This window comes from Bidens hawaiensis, unplaced genomic scaffold (genome assembly GCF_021521415.1).
Source record: "Bidens hawaiensis isolate Kalapana, Puna unplaced genomic scaffold, B.hawaiensis_p1.1 tig00018422_1, whole genome shotgun sequence".
In the NCBI taxonomy this organism is placed as follows: domain Eukaryota; kingdom Viridiplantae; phylum Streptophyta; class Magnoliopsida; order Asterales; family Asteraceae; genus Bidens; species Bidens hawaiensis.
The window spans coordinates 211,016-231,376 of record NW_027492781.1 but is presented as its reverse complement, the minus strand read 5'-3'; the positions used below and the strand labels follow the sequence as shown (position 1 = coordinate 231,376).

The window sequence follows — 20,361 nt, the reverse complement described above, 5'->3', positions numbered from 1 at the left end:
CGACAATTGTAAGAACAATTTGAAGAAACGATGAAAAGCATTAGCCAAGAAGTAATCTTAGTATGCTTTCTATTAAAACATTTTATCTGGATAATTTTGTGAACGGCATGTGTTATCTAGTTTAGTTTTTTTTTTGTTAGCGGCTGACATGTGTATTGTGGGACTTTTGTAACCAAACGTTTGTAATCGAAAAGGTTTAGGTTTAATGGATTTTATATGCATTTTTTGGTAGAAAAAAATTGCTTTTCCAGATTTTGTATTTTCGTACGTTCAGTTTGTAGGAAATTTGCAGGCAAAAACAAAAAAAGCAAAACATGTTTTCGTCGGAAAATCGTATGTGAAAACAAAATAGCAATATGTTTTTGTGGAAAAATCGTTGGTAAAAAAGATAAAAATACATTTTTGTCGGAAATTTTGTCGGTAAAAACAAAAAATGAAAATGTTTTTGTTGAAAATTTGTCAGTACCAAAACAACATAATGTATTTCTTTTGTAGGAGATTTGTCGGAAATTCAAAGTCTAATTAATTGTGTTTCTATTAATGAAAGTATTAATAATGTTATTATCATTTTTACTAAAAAAATAAAAATAATAATTAAAAACACCTGTTGGTTGGAAAGTTGTAGCTAACTAAACGGAAAAACAAAAAAGTACATTTTGTGGAAATGTTGTCGGAAGTTAGCGACGACATTATTCTGTCTCTAATTTGTTGGAAGTATTGTCAGAATTTTGTGGGAAAAATTTTTTCCTACGAGGGTTTTTTCGACAACACATATATGTCGGAAATTTGTCGGTATAGGCTGTTTTCAACAATTTTCCTACAAAAAACGCTGTTGGAAAAAAAACAAGTTTTTTGGTAGTGGAACAAATATAACATAATGTTGAGTAATATAACACAATATCAAGAAAAAAAATACACAATGTCAAGAAAAAAATTCGCAATAAAAAATAAACACAAAACACAATGGTAAATAAAATGATTTTTCCTCAACATTGTGTCTTTTTTGAATTTTTTTATGAGAACGAGGAAGACGGTGTAAACATTTTTGCGTTTTTACATTTTTTTTATTCTTTTATTAAATTTTGAGTTATGATTTTTTTATATTATTTTTTTAAAGGTTTTTTTGTGGCTAGAAATCGTTCTCATCATTCTCATTTTTGCCACAATTTGTAGAAATACTTGACCCGCAAATATATATATATTATGATTGAAGATCTTGATAAACTTAGATATATTAATTTTAAGTTTAAGTATTGACACAATATATACCGTCACATGTTATGGTTAAAAATTAATCTTTGATTGAATTCCTATTGCGTGATATTATATGTTTTCATAAAAAAAATAGAATTTTATTTTTCGATCTTGCAAACAAATAACAACCTTATTGGGACAAAGAAAACTGTCACCACTACAGTAATAAACAAATAAAAAGGTTATAAAGACTTGAAAAATTCAAACTACCCTTTAATTACGCCAATAATTGTCTCCAGTATTCTCTCTTTGGGATTATATAAACTGTTGTACACACATCATGCAAAAATAGAAGTGATCACAACATGAAAAGAAATAAAAAAAGAAACTTTTGTGGTTTTTAAGGTAACTAAAATTGGTCAAAAGCTGTTCACATGTAACATAACATATTAACATAACATACTTCTCGGGGAGTTGCCCACCTTATTCTCTATAAGCTATATAGTATATACCTCCATTTTTTGAGCTCCAAACCATGTAAAATTACCTACATACCCTTCTTTCTGTACTATGATCCGACGATCGAGTTTATCGTGTTCTTGATCAGTGTTTATTGATTATCCGAGTCGATCTACGGTATTGTCTTTCTTTCTGATCAATTGAACAAGATTTTTATAAAATTTTAATAAAAGTTTATGATTTGCATATATCTCAATATTATAAAACATTTAAGGGAAGGCCTGCTAATTATATTATATTCATGTAATTTGTTTTGGTCATGTTGTGTAACATACAGAATTAAATATTTGTAAAAGAAAGACATTCTTGTTGTCTTTTGGCATTTAGTAAGGCAGGCCGGCCAAAGAAAGATTTGGTCTATGGTTTTATTATATTATATTATTATTATTGATTTCTTTAAGGTGGTAAAGGAATAGAAGTAGATAGTTAAAGAACTATCTTTCACTAGTGATGTTTGCCTAAAAAGAACAACTTTTTGTTAGCCTGTTATTTTGTCTTCCATTTTCCTTTGTAGAAAATTAATGGAGGACAAGGCTGCTGTTGGTGGTGGTGGTGGCGGTGAAGTGAGGAAAATTCACGTAGTTTATTTTCTTAGTCGTAAAGGACTTATCGAGCATCCACATCTCATTCGTGTGCATCATATCTCACGAACCGGTGTTCGCCTTAGAGGTCAGTAGTTTATAAATGTTAAATGTATAAAAACCAAACATTTTTCTTTTTGCAAGTTTTTGATGTTTGGAACGTATTATTAATAAAGACGTTAAGAGATGGTTATCGGAACCAAGGGGGAAAGACATGCCGGAGAGTTTCGCTTGGTCATACAAGAGGTTAATTTTTTTCTCTTTCATTTTCCTTAATTACTATGATCATGTTATAATATTTGAATATGTGAGTTTTTAAAATCGAGTTCGCATTCATTTGGTGCAACTTGGAACATAGAATCAAATTCATTCTTCTAATATGGTATGGACATGCATGATGGAATATGAAATGTTATTTGTAGCAAATGTTTAACCATTTGGATCTGTTTTAAGTTAACAATTTTCATAAGAGTTACACGTTTTGACGCTTTATCATGATTGTCATGCTAAGTACATATTGTTGATGTGATTATTGTAGGAAGTACAAGGCTGGATATGTATGGCAAGACCTACTAGATGAAGATCTCATCACTCCAATTTCTGATAATGAATATGTCCTTAAAGGTTCAGAAATTTCCTCCATCACCTTTAACAATGGTAATTTTCATTTCCTTTTGAATATAATAAACACATATAACATATTTTTGGAAGTCTTTTTAACCTTTCAACTCTTCTTTATGGGTTGTGCCAAAGGCCTTTTTTTTCCCAAATCTTGTACATCTTACCATATCATACGACCATATGGACATATTTTCAAGGACATTGGTTTTAATCTATTCAAGCTTTTATAGTACTCCAAATTCTTTGTATTTTTTTTATTATTATTTTATTTATTTATTTATTTTTTTATAGAAAAATAACAATACAAAAATATATATCACAAAGCGATTACAATAAAGTGGCAGACAAACGGGCAACCTCTCTTCATATAGTGGGAAAGATGACTATATGTTAATGTTTAATAATCCATGCAGATCTTAGTTCATATGGTGAGAAAGATGACTCCAAAACAAAGTCAACTCCCTCATTCAAATTTGATATCAAAGATCCAAAAACCCCTTTGACAAAAGAATTTCAAGATCATTTAACCAACTCATCAACAAAAACATCATTTGAAATCGAAGAACCGCTTTCATTTGGCTCCGAGACCTCCACTGAAGACACAACAAAGCAACAAGAAGATTACCGGTTTGTTGACACAACTAAACATGAAGAAGTACAAAGCCAAAAGAAAACTGAAGTTAATTCTTTATTAGAAACTTACTTGAGCAAAATCAAGAATGATGATAAGATCAAGAAGAGTGGCAGCCAGAAAGAAGCAACAAATAGTTCCAACGTGTCGCGTTCTTCAAACTATTCGTTTGAAAAGAGTAGTAGTTACTCGGGCTCAGGCGCAACTCATACGTTCCTAAACTTGATCACTTGTGGGATTGTGGATACCAACGACTCGGCTATGATAATCAAACGAAAAGATGGTAATGTATCTTTTGCTAATGAAAAAAATGTTGGTCATGTTGCGAAAGGAGACAAGTTTGGGTGGTCTTCTAGAGGTCATTGGACTACTTTAGAGAAACAAAGTGATACAAGGTAAAGCTATATGAAATTTGAATCATTCTTATCTACTTCTTTCATTTAACCTCTATTTGGGTCATTTTGTGTTCTTGTTTCGAAAGATTTAGCAACGCGTGATAAGTTTATATTTTCTTACAGGAAGGAGGGATCAAAGACGAGTCATAACGTCAGCAACTCCAGTAACAAGAAGACAATTCCTGCTGTTTATAAGTTTGTCAATGGTCCTTATTGCTCGTAAGTGTAACTCCTTTAAAATTTTAAACGATTATACCTAAAAAATCAGAGTATAGAATGATGAAAACCTCGTAAGGTGTTATATATTATATATTATTAATCAACTATGTGCAGGGTACAACATGAATAGTTATAAAGAGAACTAATTCAAATCATATCTTGTAATTATGGTAGATATTATTTTAGTAAGTCATAACTCATAACTACTATATTCTATCAAATATTAACCAAATAATCTTTTGAGACAATATTTTGTGATTTTTAAACCTTTAAGTTAACCAACTTTGGTCCAATTTCTATTTCGTCTAACCAACGATTTTAGGCAAAGAAAACAATCATGTTAAGTATGTTACTTTTTTATACAATCATTCGATTTCATAGTTCTTAAACTTATGTCCCATATTAACATTGCCAAACATGTCATATTATTAATGCAGGCAGTGTGGGAGGCAGTTCAATCCTGAGAAACTTCACACCCACATGAAATCATGTAGAAGAATGAAGGCTATAGCCAAGGCTGCCAAATCCATATCCGAAAGGGTGATCGTTTAAACCAAAAGGACTAACAACAGATTTACCTTTTTAAACAGTTAACTCGACAATAGACACATTTCGATCAGTTTCTTTTTAGGAGTTAGAATTTAGATACCGTTTACTCTTGCAGATTATTCTGTATCTACTTTTCTTGTTACAATATCGGCAAATCCTTCAATGTAAAAGTTCGGTTGAAGTAATTATGCATATTAGTTAACATAGGAAGTTGAGAGTCTCATTGCCATCTAGATGCCTAGTATGCATATAAAAGCTCTTAAACCTCTACCAACAAATTAACTCATAAACTTTATTTCTTCATTTACAATTTGATTAATGTGTCAATACACATCTATACAATACGAACCGGTGCATATATTTGATGAAATGACGTGATGCATCGATTATTTTTCACTAATTACATACTAACCCACTAATATGTTTAGTTTTAACTTTTAAAATGTCCCAAAGACCACAAGTTTTATTCTTATGTTTCCTTCTCTTTGATGTTGATCATGCTGTAATCCCTTTGTTCCTTCTATTCTGTTTTCGGTACGATGTAGTCTTCATTGATCTTGTGTCCATTGACAAAAAGATTTCAATTCACATAACATATTTTTCATGATTTTTGTTTAGAGAGACCGGATAATAATCTAGTCTAGTAGTGTACTAGTCCCTCTAGTTGAATTCACCCATGTGCTACGTACCTTGCTTGTACACTGTGTGAGGTACATTATTGTGGTTCGTTTGGTATATCTTTTGTGTAGTTCCTTCCTTCATTTTGGTTTTTTAATGGTTTATCTTTTATGGGCGAACAGTTTTTTATAATATAGTTGTCATTTAAAAAAAAAGGTATATGTAGACGGTCATCTTTAGTTAAGTTTATATACTTCTTAAAGTAACATAAATGTTTTGATTGTGGTGAGTGGTTTCAAAATGTTGTAAAATAAATTCTTATACTATTAGCAAGAATTTAATTATAAGAACAAGAGGGTATAATTTAACTCTTGTTACCATTGTATTTAATATTTTGAATCAAAACAATCATTATAGCTAAAAGAGTAAAATGCGATTTTCGTCTTTATGGCTTGTTTAAATCTTCGATTTTAGTTCAATAGTTTCAAATTTGCTATTTCCGTCCATATGGTTTCATATCACTTGCAATTAAACCTGACCCCACTAACCATGTTAAGTCTGATCGTTAAACCCATCAGTTTTGTCCACTTTCTTCCCATATAAATTCAACCCTAATTCGTAAGCCCTCTCACGTGAGGTGCTGAGGTTTATTTTGAGAGAAAAAGGATATAACTAGCCCTCACGTGAGGTGCACGCTGATGGGTTTAACGGCATACTTAACAGGGTTAGTGGGGTTGGGGTTACTTGCAAGTGAAATGAAACCACATGGACGAAAATCACAAATTTGAAACTATTGGACTAAAATAACAGATTTCAACAAATCACAGAGACGAAAACCACAGTTTGCTCTAGCTAAAATAATAATATTTGTAAAGTTTGTTTTTCATTTACAAGAAATTAGTCAATTACCATTAATATATTACTTCACAGAATTTTCACAATAATGTTCATGTTTTATTTAGGAATGAATGAACAAGAAGTTATATATATATATATACTAGTTATTAAATCATGAAACCAAACTAGAACCTGAGATTTCTTTGATAACTAGGTTTCTTGCTCTATTGATGGTCATGAAACACAAGTACAAATGTTCCTCCAACTCATCAAGTTGTCCACGAAAACTAACATCATTGTTCTTCAACTGCCGACCAAACTCTTCAACACTTTGAATCCTTTTATGCCCTCTTTTAATCCAAAACTTGGTTGATGCTTGCATATGCTCAAGCTCATCACTTAACCGAGCCACTAATCGACTCACCGTATCCAAGTCACGATTCAATATATACGTCCCCTTAGCCGCAACATCAAGTTGAGCATATAACTTAGCGACTTTTTCACTCGTTCCTAGCTCCATTGTTGCAACTATAATCCCGGGTGTGGCTACAAGAGCCGCTAGAGCGTGAGTCACAATGATCACGGTTAAAGAAACCGTCACAATGACTAGAGTGATAGCCGAGCCTCGTTTGATCTTGTTTATCCTTTTGAGTTTTAAATGAGCCTTGTCTCGGCTAAACTCGAGCCTTTTGAGTAGCTTTAAGCACGCAAGTTGAACGGACTGGACCCCATGAGGAGAAGACGTGCGTGTTAGAAACGGGTTAAACGCTTTGGAGAACTCGGCTAACCGAGCTTCGGTGATAGGGGAGTTTCCTACACATGATACATTTGTATTTTCCATAGACTTTAAAGCGGATTTAAGGGACCGGTACTTGGTGCGCAAGCGGTCGATATCTTCTAAAAGGCACCCGCAAACGTTAAAGGCGTTGGCGGTTTCGGAGAAGTAATCCGACAAGAGGGCGTGGTTTTCGGGTTTGTGTTTAGCTAAGGCGAGGATTCGGGTGACCGTGGGTTGGTCGGGGTCGAGTAGGTTTTCGGCGAATAGTCGATAGGACGGGAGTCTGGCCGCGGTGACAGAGCTAACGGTTTGGTTTATGGTTAAACCGCCATGGGTCAAGTCAAGGACTCTAGCCCAAAAGTCAATGTAGGATTGTGTTCTAAATGCATTGGCATACTCTTCACATACATCTATTTCCAGTGAACTTGTTGGGCTTTGTTTGGCAGCTACAATGAATATACAATAATATTGTAACAATATTAATAAACTACATTTAAGATATCATATGTACCTATTTTGATTTATTTCATTTAAAGACAATTCATAATAATATAATATCAACATTTTACACTTATTGTTCTTAGCCTTAAAATTTCACTCTCATCCATTGAAAAATAACTATTTCATGTATATATTTTTTTTAACGAAATAACGGGTAAATATAAAATTTTAATTGTTACAAAAGTTTGTATTGATATATTGAAATTTGGACGGGTATATATGAAATTAATAACATTTAAAAGAGAAATTTTTGTATAGTTTGATGCACATATCAAAAAAATTAATTTTTAAACGTATGAATGTGTCCTAATATAAATAAAAGAGTAAACTGTGGTTTTCATCCTTGTGGTTTGTTCAAATCTACGGATTTAGTTTAATAGTTTTAAATCTGCGATTTTCGTCTTTGTGGTTTCATTTCACTTGCAATTAAACTCGACCCCGTTAACCCCATTAAGTTTGGTCATTAAATCCATCAGCGTGCCCCTCACGTGAGGGATAGTTTTGTCCTTTTTATCCCCAAATAAACCTCAACCCTAATTCGCAAGCCCCCTCGTGTGAGGGGCTGAGGTGTATTTGGGAAAAAAGGACAAAACCACCCCTCACGTGAGGGGCACGTTGATGGGTTTAACGATAAAACTTAACGGAGTTAGTGAGTCGGGTTTAATTGCAAATGAAATGAAACCACAGAAACGAAGATTGCATATTTGAACAAATCACATGGATGAAAACCGAAGTTTACTCTAAATAAAACTAAGTAAACTTTTGAACACAAAGTTAACAAAAACAAAACAAAACTAAAAGAATGAATCAGAACGATGACATTACCGTTGCAAGAATAATTCAGCTTAAATTTCATCGTACTTGCACTTGAAAACCCGTGTGTGAAAGGCGAACCGATAGAGAATATGTGGAAACAGTGCTGACTTTGAGAGTTGTGAAGGATGTAAGTGTGAATCAATTGTGAGAAAAAAAGAAACTTGAGATTTTTTATAAGATGAGGAGTCTTTTTGGTATTGATTTGAAGTTGCTTGAAAGCATTAAATTGGATTTTTCTTTCAAAAAGCTTATGGTGAAAGTGAAGAAGCCCTAAGCATTTACATTTCACATCAATAGTTTTACGTGCTACGTAACAAATAATTTATAAAATTGAACACGTGAATACACCAAATATAATTCATTAGCTTTTTGTTTGGAAGCTTTTTACAAGCTTATTGTTTTAAATAAAAAATTAATATTTTTTTTACCGTGAGACTTGTTACTTATAAATTTACATAATACTGAAAATACATCACTAACTAATAGTGTCGCGTTAAACACAATTGGTGCTAAATCTGACATTGAAATGAGTTAAAAGCGGAAAACCAATATAGGTTTGATTCAAACCTAAGACCTTTTCTAAGAGTTACTAGGACGCTTAGCACCGTGTCTGGCCCTAATATATAAAAAGAAAAGGCTACCGCTTTAAACCATCAAGTTTTTTTGGGTTTTCACTAGACAATGAGAGTAAAAATTTCGCATGTTCAATGTATGGATATACATAGAAAGATTTTAGAGATGGCGGACTCGGTTCAAAAGATACTGGAGCTTTCAACTAAGCAGTGGCTGTCAAAAGAGAAGAAAAGGCGAGTCAAAGCAATTTTCACGGTGACGTGGATGATTTGGAAAATGAGAAATAAGAAAATTTTCACAAACAAGAGACGAACTCAAAAGGTGATCGCGGATGTTAAATGAATATTCATTTCTATGGGTAACAAACCGAGGCAATAGATCGAGTTTGGATTGAGGAAGTTGATGTACGTTTAATTTTGTTAATTTTACTTCGTAAGTGTATGTTATTCTTGTGCGATTGTACTTTGTTTAGTTTCTCTCTTTGTAGGTTCTTTCGGCTCCTAGCTACTGCCCTTAAAATAAATAAAAAGATTTTGAGTTTGCAGTGAGTCTAATTATATCTGCATTATTTCTAGTAATGAAGTTGGGGTTTCTTATAAATCAGCTGACAACATATAAGTTTATAACTTATGGTTTTTTTAGAAAATGTGGATTAATTTCTGTTAACTCAAAAATGTGGTGTGACAGCTTTTATTACTTAAAAAGTTATGTGTGGATGCAAAGAATGAGGTGAGGCAACTTGAAAGCAATGTATTTAATCCCATGACTTCATTACCAAGTATATCTTCTTTTGTCCATCTAAAAATGGCAAATACTATCAAAGAAAGACTTTTTTATGTAACCGATCAAGCTCGGTCTTTTGTAACCGTTCTCATACAAAAACAGGTAACCGCTTCATTTTGGCTAAAATCGATCTCCACCAAAATCTAGTGTGACCGGTGTAGATCAAAATAACTTAACCTAGCCACTAATGCATGGTCCAGATTTTGAAAATTGAAGTGCACAAAATCAATTATTCATAAAAAATAAACACCGATACATTAATATTAAAAACTGCCATAAAGTTAGAATTAGAAATTAACTTGAGTTCCAAAAAATAATAAAGATTAGAGACCAGAAGGTTACAATCTCATGAAGAACTTTAGCCAATATTTGTTAGATCAAAACACCAATTCAACCACCGTCACGGATTTTACTCAACTTCACAGGAAATAATCAGGTGTTCTTCTCGTTACATCAAATTCACCTCTTCTCGGTGCCGGATCAAACTGCATAGCACACAAATTTTTCATTAACAATACTTCACAGATTATAAAAAATGCCCTAAGTGTCCAAAATCATTTTATTCAAAAGGTAATATTATTAATTATTATTCAAACCTGGATGAATGTGTGGCCTTTGCAATCATCAACCTCCAGTATAGAAGCCATGTTCCCGCATCGATAACAATAATTCGGTGCACTAAAGATTGTCACAACTTTTTGGTCCTATCATATACAATAACCAACAGATACGAATCAATAGTGACCTCAAAATTTAATAAAGTTTTAAGCTTTAGTACTTACATGTCCCCAGTTAAATCCCTCCATTACCAGCTGATGAGCTCTAGCAATGAGCTTTAAGTTGTTGGTATGATTGAATTGCTCAGATATGTCCTGTAAACAAAAAAAACTGGGTCAAACGGGTCACGAGCTTGGGTTAAGACACGGGTCAGATGAAGGAAGAAGACTAACCTGACCAAAGGTGTAACCGGCTCCACGAGGTGAGATGCCCCAACCGCAACGGTCATCTGGGTCAGACCACAAAAGATCACACATTGGACCCTCGTGTGGAACCTCTTGAACACGATCAAAACTTCGTATACCATCAAGCGTTTCAATAGAAGGTGACAACCCACCATGAAGACAAAATATTTCTGATTCAACCTAAAAACAAACATTATGTGATTAATGATTAAATGAAGAAAGAATAAGTCTACTAGTTAACAAATGAATAGATACTTACCAATGCAGTCAAAGGGAAATAATCAAAAAGATCTGTAAGCATCTTCCAAACATTAGCAGAGCCATACCTGTAAGGCAATGAATATCAACAGCGATATGCGATGTTTGAAACTATATTATCAAAAACTCCACAAGTGATACATATGATATATATAAGGATTCAAGACACTCACTTCCGGAGGCATTCATCATAAAACCCGTAGACTTGTGTGATCTGTAAACAAATATATTCAGATTATTAGTTAGTATGCATGTAGGCATGTCAATAGAATAATAACTTTGAAGAAAAGATTATCATTGAAAAAAGATAAATACCTGCCGACTTTCATGATTTCCTCGCAAAATAGTGAGTCTCTGAGGATACCTCACTTTCAAAGCAACCAAAAACTGAAATTTTTTTTGATAAGTCAACATTCAACAACGATATATTTGTAGAGGATGATAGATACATAAGAATAAGAAAAGAATGATTAATACTACTGTTGCTTACCGTAACAGTTTCAACAGAATAATACCCACGATCCACATAATCGCCCATAAACAAGTAGTTTGTGTCTGGACACTGCGAGTAAAATCAAGTACACAACAAATAGTAATGAAGTTAACTGATAGTTGTATACTGCAAAGCGGCAGTTGATAACATTATTTAATTTACACCTTTCCTCCAATGCGAAAAAGTTCAGCAAGATCATGAAATTGTCCATGAATATCACCACAAATAGTCACAGGGCTCTTTACAGGCTGCAGAAAAAGGCAAACATCCAAAAATTTTATAAGTTTATATCCATTTGATGACCCATTTGAGTTGCAGTCAACTGTTACATAAGCCATTTAACCAAACCAATGGTTCATACCTGGACATTGCTTTCGCCCATCAAGACCTCTTTGCCTTCTCACATAATGTCTTAACCTAAGTTCACAGAGAAACATGTATACAACTAGGGGTGAGCAATGACTGAACCGTTAACCGAACCGAACTGAAAACAAACAAAACATAACCAAAATTAACTTATAACCGAAAGGCGGTTATCAATTATTTCTTTTTTTACCCTCGGTTAACCTAAACTAACCAAACCAAACCAAATCATTCATATTTTCTAATACTTTTAGCTTTTTATACCTCCATTTCATGTATTTATACCTCTATTTCATGTATTCATCTCTCTATTTCATGAATTTATACCTCCATTTCATATCTCCATTTCATGTATTCATATCTCCATTTCATGTATTTATACCTCCATTTCATGCATTCATATCTCCATTTCATGTATTTATACCTTCATTTTATGTATTCATGCATCCATTTCTTGTGTTTTTGAGTAAATTGTATGTTTAAGTAAAAATTTTAGCCCAAATTTGATTTTGGTTATTAACCAAAACTAACAAACCAAACCAAATACACGGGAGCGATTAACCGAAAACCAATTGGTTACTTTGGTTTAGGCTAATAACCAAACCAAGCCAAACCGTGCACACCCTTACATACATCAATGAGTAGGGGTGTAAACAAGTCGGTCCGAGCCTGAGCTCGGCTTGTTTTCACTTACTTGAGCTTGGCTCGTGAGTCGCTTTCTCAAGCTCAAAATCGACTCGGGAGCTCAGCTTGTTTATTACTCATTAATTAATTTATATACGTGTTTAATTATTTTTATATATTTTGAGATAAACCTCAAAACGAGCCTAAGCTCAGCTCGAGCTCAGCCGTGCAGTTTATAATTAAAACACGCAAGTCTCGTTAATGTTCGACGAGCCTAAATGAGCTTCCCATGCAGGCCTCGATCTCAGGCTCAATAACTAAAAAACTCGGCTTGTTCGAGCCTTTTATCGATCCGATATCGAGTAGCTCGCAAGCGGATCAGGTCGATACATCCATAGTATCATCAATCATAAACAAGACACGTAAATAAAATGAGAATTCAAATTCAATTTCACATACGGAAAACACAAATTCGTGAAATTGCATACAAATTCAATCCTCTAGCGCTAACAAAACACGAATTCCAGATCCGTCAAAAACGCCTAAATTCTAACCCTAATATCGCAACCGATGTGAAATTATTCAATTAAATATTAATAGGAATAATAATAACAATAATAATAATAATAATGTAATGAAATTTTAAAACCTCAGGCTCGGATAACGGCTTGCACTGCATGAGCTGTGAGATTTGTTCGTCGAGGCTGCCGTGGCTGTTCGAAGCCAGATCTACACTCATTTTGTTACGTTAAATGTATATAACAATAATAATAATAATATTGTGTGTGTGTGTGTATAGATATGAGTATTTGAATCAATCCTAATGAATCATTAATGGAATTAGGATCGAAATTAGAGGTGCGATGATGAAGAAGAAGATGATGAAATGAAACCCTTCGAGATCGGGTTTGTTGATTCGGGTGGTGGGTTTTTTTTTGGTCCAGAAGTTTTGGTGGATTGACGAAATGGACCTTTTGGATTTAGTGTTTGGCAGTAATGGCCCTTGTGTGTTCTAGATATGATCATTTAAGGCCTTGGTTTTTTTATCGATTGTCACGTTTTTTTACGTTAAAATGTTGTTGCTCGAAATAGGATTGTAAACGAATCGAACTGAATCGAAAGGGATATTGTCCGTGTTCGTCTGTTAAACCTTTGTCGGATAAACGGCTGGTTCACGAACGAAACTTTGTGCATGTTTCCGTCCATTAAGAAATTGAGTTTGTGCATGTCCGTTCGTTAATGTTGTAATGTTAACGGATAAACGAACACTAACGGACCCTAATGGATATTAATGGACAAACATACATAAACGACTCTAATGAGCAGACAAACATAATCGATTACGTATTAATTTCAAAAGGTATGATTATTACCAGACATTACCGAACATTATTGAACGAACGCGCTCTCTGTATTGTTCGTCCGTTAAGCTTACTGAACGAATTTTTTTTTGTTCATATCCAGTTTATTTATTAAACGGACGAACATAAACGAACTTCTCGACGGACGGACGTTCGGTTCTTTTACATTACAGCCCTAGCTGAAAAGATTGGTAGACTCATGTCAATACAATGCTAACCAAACAAGGTTAGAGAAATCTTGTATGTTATTTAACATCACAATTTGTTTCTTAGTTTTGTTTAAGTGAGATTGGTGTAACTTCTTGAGAACGACTATTATGTGCCCGTCACAATAAATAGTCTCATACTTGCTACTCTCATTCCCCAGTAGTTTGCTACGATCAGAATTAGTTGTAAACTAGTTTGGTTATGGAATTTGTAATCGTATATTTGGGCATTGTCAAGATTGTTATGAAAACTCGAGAGCTAGTGACACATGAGTGTATGTTTATTTTGGAGTTTAGAGTTTAGGATCCATACGATGCTATTTGAGAAGTTTGAAAAGTTAGAGAATCTGATGTAACGTCTAGACATTTTACATTAAGTCTCTATGACGCATCCTTTATTCCAAGTTCCAATCCGAATATTTAATATCCATTTCCATTATCTTTTCTTTTAATTTTACCACTTGTCATTATTTTAGAAACATGATTAGGAGGATATAACATTACCCTTCTATAAATACTCTCAGCCAAATTTACATATCCATCCATTTGTGATTACTTATGAAAACATGTTACCAACATATTTCTTATTATTAATAAAAAATACTTTTAAAAAGAATCAACTCAAAACTTTTGTTCATGCTTTCATAAAGACATGGATCAAAGTGATGACAAAGACTACAACTAGATTGGCATACATAAACATAGTGGCACTTCCGCACTTTAAAAAATATATATCACTAGAAATTTAATCTTTACACATCAAAAGAAAAAAATGTCACTAGAAATTAATACTTTCATAGCTTATGCTTTTACCATTCCTTAATTTCAATCAAGTTGTTGAATGTCAATAGATAAAAATTAATATAATCGGGTTTAAAGCGAAAGAACCAAAAATATGTGGTTCAAGATACGAGGCCGTTAAGAGCAACACGTTCATTATTCCAAAAGAGGAACCTTTAAAGGTGTTAACCGGGGCTTTTCGAGCTTCATGGTGCATGTCACAACCACTCCTGCAAGTGCACAAACCGCAGGTACAAGACCAAAACCATATCTTGAAACAGAAAAACACGAACAAATTGGGTTGCAGTTCTTCAAGGGTGCAGCAGTATCTGAAAAATTTATAAACATAAATAAGGTAACCAAAAGCGAAACATTTTTCACTTCTAACAAAAAAGGGTATTTTAGTCTTTTCACAAAAAATAAAAGACTTTTTAAGTGTGACAAGGGATTACCTTGATATGACTCGAGTACCCATAAAGCAAGCCCACACGACACTTTATCGAGGAAGCTTAACGATCCATACACAAACGCGCAGCCATTGACATCTTCACCGACTAGATAGCTTTGCATGCTTACTCCAGTGACCTATCATGTTATGTTCTATTACTAATGTTGAAAAGTTAACCACTTTTGGTCCAGTTTTCATTTCAGGCACGTGTCCACCCGAAATAAAAACTGGACAAAAATTAGTTACCCTTTTATGTGGTTAACTCAAGTAATATCAAGAAAGTGTTGTACCGATATGAGAGCATTAGCAATGCCAATGAAGAATGAAAGAAGGTACATCATATCCTTCATGTTGCTTGGCATAAAGAAAATTGCCGAGCCACAAAGTATCCACAAAACACCTCCAATCGAAAAGAAAACTTTTAAACGTTGACCGGTCCATGTGAGCTCCTAGATGACAAAGAAGAACATTTTGTTTTTAAATCAAGAATCTTTAGTCAATCGAGTGTCTTGAAAATGTAAAACAAATATGAAAAAGCATGTTTATAAGTTAACATTACGATCGTTCTAATAATGTCGTTTGTTATGAATCTAATGCGTGTGAAGATTTTCTAAGGAAGTAATTCACTTAATGACTTAAGTTCAAATCTAAAACTTGATCGATTTGACTCTCGGAAGTCAACACGCATCAATAGTAATATCAAACGAGTTTTGAAAGGGAACCTGTAGCATGATGGAGACGATAAAGCTGCAAATGTAGATCATAGCTGGAATCTACCAAATATTTACAAATAACACAAAAAATGAGCTACATATATTAAAATTCAACAAAGTAAATCATGTCCGTATGAATCATATGAGAATGAGTACATACCAGTGCCTTAGAAGATTGGGCCATCCGTAGATCGTTAATGACATAGAATGCAAGAAATGACTACATTCAACAAAGATAAACAAAAGTTCAAGTATATGTTTAATTGTTTATACTGTCGCGTTTAGGGGGTGGCAAATGTGACCCATTGGATTGGATGGGTTGTATTAAAATGTATATAATGGGTCACAGTGGGTCAAACTAAAAAAAGAAAATGAATGAAACGGGTCAAAACGGGTGACATTTCTCAAGTTTTTTTTAATGGAACAAGAAAAACGGAGGAAACTTTTCAGTACTTTTACTATTTTAGTTTTTGATTTATATTTCGAGTTATGATTTTTTAATTATTTTTTTTGAATTTTTTAGTGAGGGATTTTTGATATCTCAACCCATTTTGACCCATTTCACAAACCCCTCATTAAAAATTAAAAAAAAATAATAATTAAAAAATCATAACTCGATATATAAATCAAAATCTAAAAAAATAAAAGTACTAAAAAGTTTCCTCCGTTTTCCTCGTTCCATAAAAAAACCGAGAAATGTCAACCCGTTTCAATCATTTTCTTTTTTTAGTTTGACCCACTCTGACTCATTATATACATTTTAATACAACCCATGGGTCACATTTGCCACCCCTAGTCGCGTTACATGAAAACAACAGGTCTAGGTGACCAAACCTGAGACACGTTGGTAATTATACGGGTAAAAACGTAGACAAGCGCAACTTGATAGTATAAAACTTTCTTAAACCAGAAAGTCCACGCTATCTTTTGATAATCATGCCCTCTAGAGTCTTCCCTCAATCTAAAAAAAATGAAAATTTTTGACTAATTAAATCACAAGTTATGGCTAGTTAAGAGTATGCATTGATCTATTAGGAATACCTCGGCTCTTTTGTCCCAATGTAAAACACGACCACAAAGCAACACCCAACGAATATTGACGAGTATGCAATCCAGCGATACTGTTAAGTTACAAAGAGTTAATATAATGAAAGCCAAACATAAACACTGTTCTTCATATCGGTACCTGATTTTCGATATCGTCTGTGGTTTTTGAAGGGTGAACATGGAAGACCGCAAAGGCAATGGCATATAAGCTAAGGTTGGCAACCTTCAAACGCGTTTTCACGAAAAAAAAGGTGGTCATTCTTTGACGTATTAAAATCCCTTGCATCTAACTGGTCTAACTCACTCCATACGCGAGTTAGACCAATCAGATGCATGAAGCCGAGAAAAAATCATTAATGAAAAATCCATATATTTTTAGTAGCATAAACTAGGTATATCGAAAACAAATGTTTTTATTGTTAAAAGTGCTTACCATCGAAAATGCATTCCGACAACTAGTCATAACTACCCTACTCGTTGAGTTAAGGGTGATGCAGTTCACCATAGACCTACATTGATCAACCAAGATTCAAGATAAGAAAACTTTATTTAATTATATTTATTAATAATTCTTTTTTTTTTTTGGGGGGGGGGGGGATTTTATAAACAAATGATTAGATGTGTGAGACTTGTGTAGCGGCCCATCCCACATTGAATACGGCTGCGAAGAAACTATAACCAATTGTTTGCAAGGTGGTGGACACGTTGCCGAAAATAACACAAGGAATACAGCTTCCAAATACGGAAGAAAATGAAACGGCTACCAGAAGAGACCCTGCTCCATGTCATATTTTAAAATGTCCAAACCTGTCCATCTACAATAAGTCCACCAAACAGCACATGCTGATATTAAATCTTTCACAAAATTATAACATATAGCCATAAATACAACACAAATCAAAATATATCATGATCCAATACTTTGAACAAAGGACAGCTAACTGAAAAATGCTACACATTTATGTTCGTAGAGTTTAAGACTTAATTAATTACCTATCTGTCGTATTGGGATGTATGTTTAAACCAATTATTTTGGCAAATTATGGGACTTCTAAGCCATAAGGTAATTGTCACTAAACAATAACCAAGTTTCACTTTTGTACCATTTCAGCCTCTATTACCGCTTTAAAACGTTGACGTGACATGTGAATGGTGTAACAAAATTGTATTATTGTTCATCAACTACTCAACACAAGTACACAACAAACTCAATGCCATGAATGCTATAAATTTATGAAACATTGTTACACGTCGCTATAAGGATTATTCGTACCGTTAAAAATCCTTTGTTTTTAAGTGACAACTTTTAAAAAAGGCTGAAACATTAAGTATGTACCGAGTACCGCTAATAATATGTTGCAATAACTGTAAATTACTTAGATAACCCTAACTGTTACCAACACTATTCAATAATTTAATGATATGACTTTCAAAGATACCAACCAGTTCACCAGCAAAAATAGTTGTGAATCCATCAGCTATCTGCCCAGAAAGCATAACAGTAGCAGCATCCCTATAAAAACAATTAAACTCATGAGTCGATAATAATTTACACCGATAATATAACCAATGGCACGCCTAACTTTCAGGCAATCTCGCTCTATTAATGTAAAAAAACAAACTATATACATACCCTAACTAATTAATCAACTTCGGTAAATTGTTTTGAAATGACATAAATGAAAGTTATGGGCGGACATAATTTATTAATTACTACTTCGTTAAGAGTAAAAATGTTTAAAGATCAAAAGTAAAAGTTACGAGTGTCATTTATTAAATTAGTAAATATTACAATAAATCGCAAAGTATTATTTATTAATTAGTATCTGTCAGTTTATAGTTAGGATTATTTAAATTTTTAAAGAAATAATTTATAATTTACTATAAACCGATTACAATAAAGTGGCAGGCAAACGGGCAACAAGCTGCGCCGCAACCCCTTTTGAATAGCAAAGCCAATCATGTTAAAAATGAAGCTTTGGGACCTAGGGGCTGAAAAGGTTCCGTGTACGACACAATGAACCCTACTCAAAAAATTCATTCGCGGCCTCTGGGCCAGGAAACCAAATGTATCAAAGGCAAATGGTAGAAAGACATGTTGATTATCTAAACAAGTTTTCTCGTGTTTAACAACTTTGCCCAATTTACGTTAAACAAATAATATAAATATTAAATTAGTATAAGAAAAAGATTTACCTAGGGGATAATCCAATATCAGTCATGAAGACCAAAAGATAAGTAAACCAACAAGCAGCAGTGATGTCATTGAGCACATGACCAACATCATAAAAGAACACAGACACCTTCCCTAACTCTTTTCCGGCCACCACCTCATCATCATCCATGATACTATTTATATATATATATACACACACTATATATATATATGTATATATATCAAGATCTACCACAAACCATACAAAAATAATTAAATCTTGTGATCAACTTATTTCAAGAATCTTTAATATTGTTTGTTATAAAGATGGTATAAAGATAAAGCTAAAAGTACTCAAAAGAGTGAATAATATTAATATTAATAATATTAATATTTGCGTGGTGTTTAAGAAAGGTGGATGCTATATGATCTATCTAGCTTTGATCACCTTTTAAATTTTCACCAGTGATGGCTGATGCTGAATCTGTGGTGGTGAGTGTGTGTGAGAGAGAATGGTGTGTTTTGGGAAGTATGGTAGTGTTCAAAAACCACCGCCCATAAGCACCAATGTAAGTTGGTCAGAGTATATGAGGTTTTTGGAATATATGTATATACGTAATGTAGTATTAATGTAACATGTGGTTTGGTGACGTGTTTAAAGGAGGTGGGGTTGAGTTGGAGTCAAGAGTGTTTCTATTTGTGGATTTTTATATAATATTATAATATATAATATGTTAACCTTGTTGTTTTAGAGGATTGAGGAAGTTGTGGATAAGTAGATGTTGGTGGTGTGATGGTGGTTAGTTGTTACAGTTATTGTTGGTTATGATGTTGGACACTAATTACGAGTAATGTATAGTAATGACAATTTTATTATTTAAGTTTAGAAGATTGTAAATGGGTGTTTTTGTTTTGGTGTTGATTTCGGGTGGCGTTTTTTATCTTTTTAATTTGGTGACTTGTATTGTTGTTTGATGGTTTGTTTTTGTTGGTTCTAGTGTCTTGCTAGTTTAATAAAAAAAATTGGTCGTTCAAAAAGAAAAGAAGATTGTAAATGGAGTAATTAGTTGAATAACAAAGATATGCAATGTTCTAATTTTAGCAAAGTTAATATACATAATTTTAAGAAAATGTAGCATCACCACAATATATTTTATGGTGTGTCTGGTTACTTGCTTTTATTCACAAGCATACCTATATCAAAGGTTTTCAAGTTAACCTTATAATAACCAACTCATAAAAAAGTAGTTTTTTGTGTAATATCAAACTCTCTGTATAAAGTTCTTATGTACCCAAAAAGGATATTCCAAGCCTTAACCATTGCGACACCATAAGA

The 20,361-nt window shown here is 33.3% G+C and overlaps 1 protein-coding gene and 3 pseudogenes across 3 annotated transcripts; 1 reads left to right on the top strand and 3 right to left on the bottom strand.

The window, feature by feature from the left end:
• Positions 1–1,682: 1,682 nt before the first annotated feature.
• On the top strand, positions 1,683–4,940 carry LOC143555964 (protein SOSEKI 1-like). Its single transcript, XM_077045418.1, has 6 exons — positions 1,683–2,382; positions 2,471–2,540; positions 2,833–2,951; positions 3,329–3,941; positions 4,065–4,160; positions 4,598–4,940. The coding sequence occupies exons 1-6, from the start codon at positions 2,235–2,237 to the stop codon at positions 4,710–4,712; spliced, it is 1,161 nt and encodes a 386-aa protein (XP_076901533.1). The 5' UTR covers positions 1,683–2,234; the 3' UTR covers positions 4,713–4,940.
• Positions 4,941–6,236: 1,296 nt separating this feature from the next.
• Positions 6,237–7,916, bottom strand: LOC143555971 (UPF0496 protein At3g49070 pseudogene; annotated as a pseudogene).
• Positions 7,917–9,588: 1,672 nt separating this feature from the next.
• On the bottom strand, positions 9,589–13,257 carry LOC143555983 (serine/threonine-protein phosphatase PP2A-2 catalytic subunit-like; annotated as a pseudogene). The gene is made up of 11 exons (XR_013139297.1): positions 12,965–13,257; positions 11,690–11,745; positions 11,493–11,576; positions 11,326–11,397; positions 11,151–11,222; positions 11,009–11,049; positions 10,837–10,903; positions 10,566–10,757; positions 10,398–10,487; positions 10,212–10,319; positions 9,589–10,100 (listed from the first exon to the last, which is right to left on the bottom strand). The product of XR_013139297.1 is annotated as a serine/threonine-protein phosphatase PP2A-2 catalytic subunit-like (transcript).
• Positions 13,258–14,628: 1,371 nt separating this feature from the next.
• On the bottom strand, positions 14,629–19,873 carry LOC143555982 (uncharacterized; annotated as a pseudogene). Its single transcript, XR_013139296.1, has 12 exons — positions 19,067–19,873; positions 18,314–18,383; positions 17,489–17,685; positions 17,304–17,379; positions 17,010–17,093; positions 16,865–16,944; positions 16,658–16,784; positions 15,984–16,043; positions 15,833–15,883; positions 15,401–15,559; positions 15,115–15,247; positions 14,629–14,991 (listed from the first exon to the last, which is right to left on the bottom strand). The product of XR_013139296.1 is annotated as an uncharacterized LOC143555982 (transcript).
• Positions 19,874–20,361: the final 488 nt, after the last annotated feature.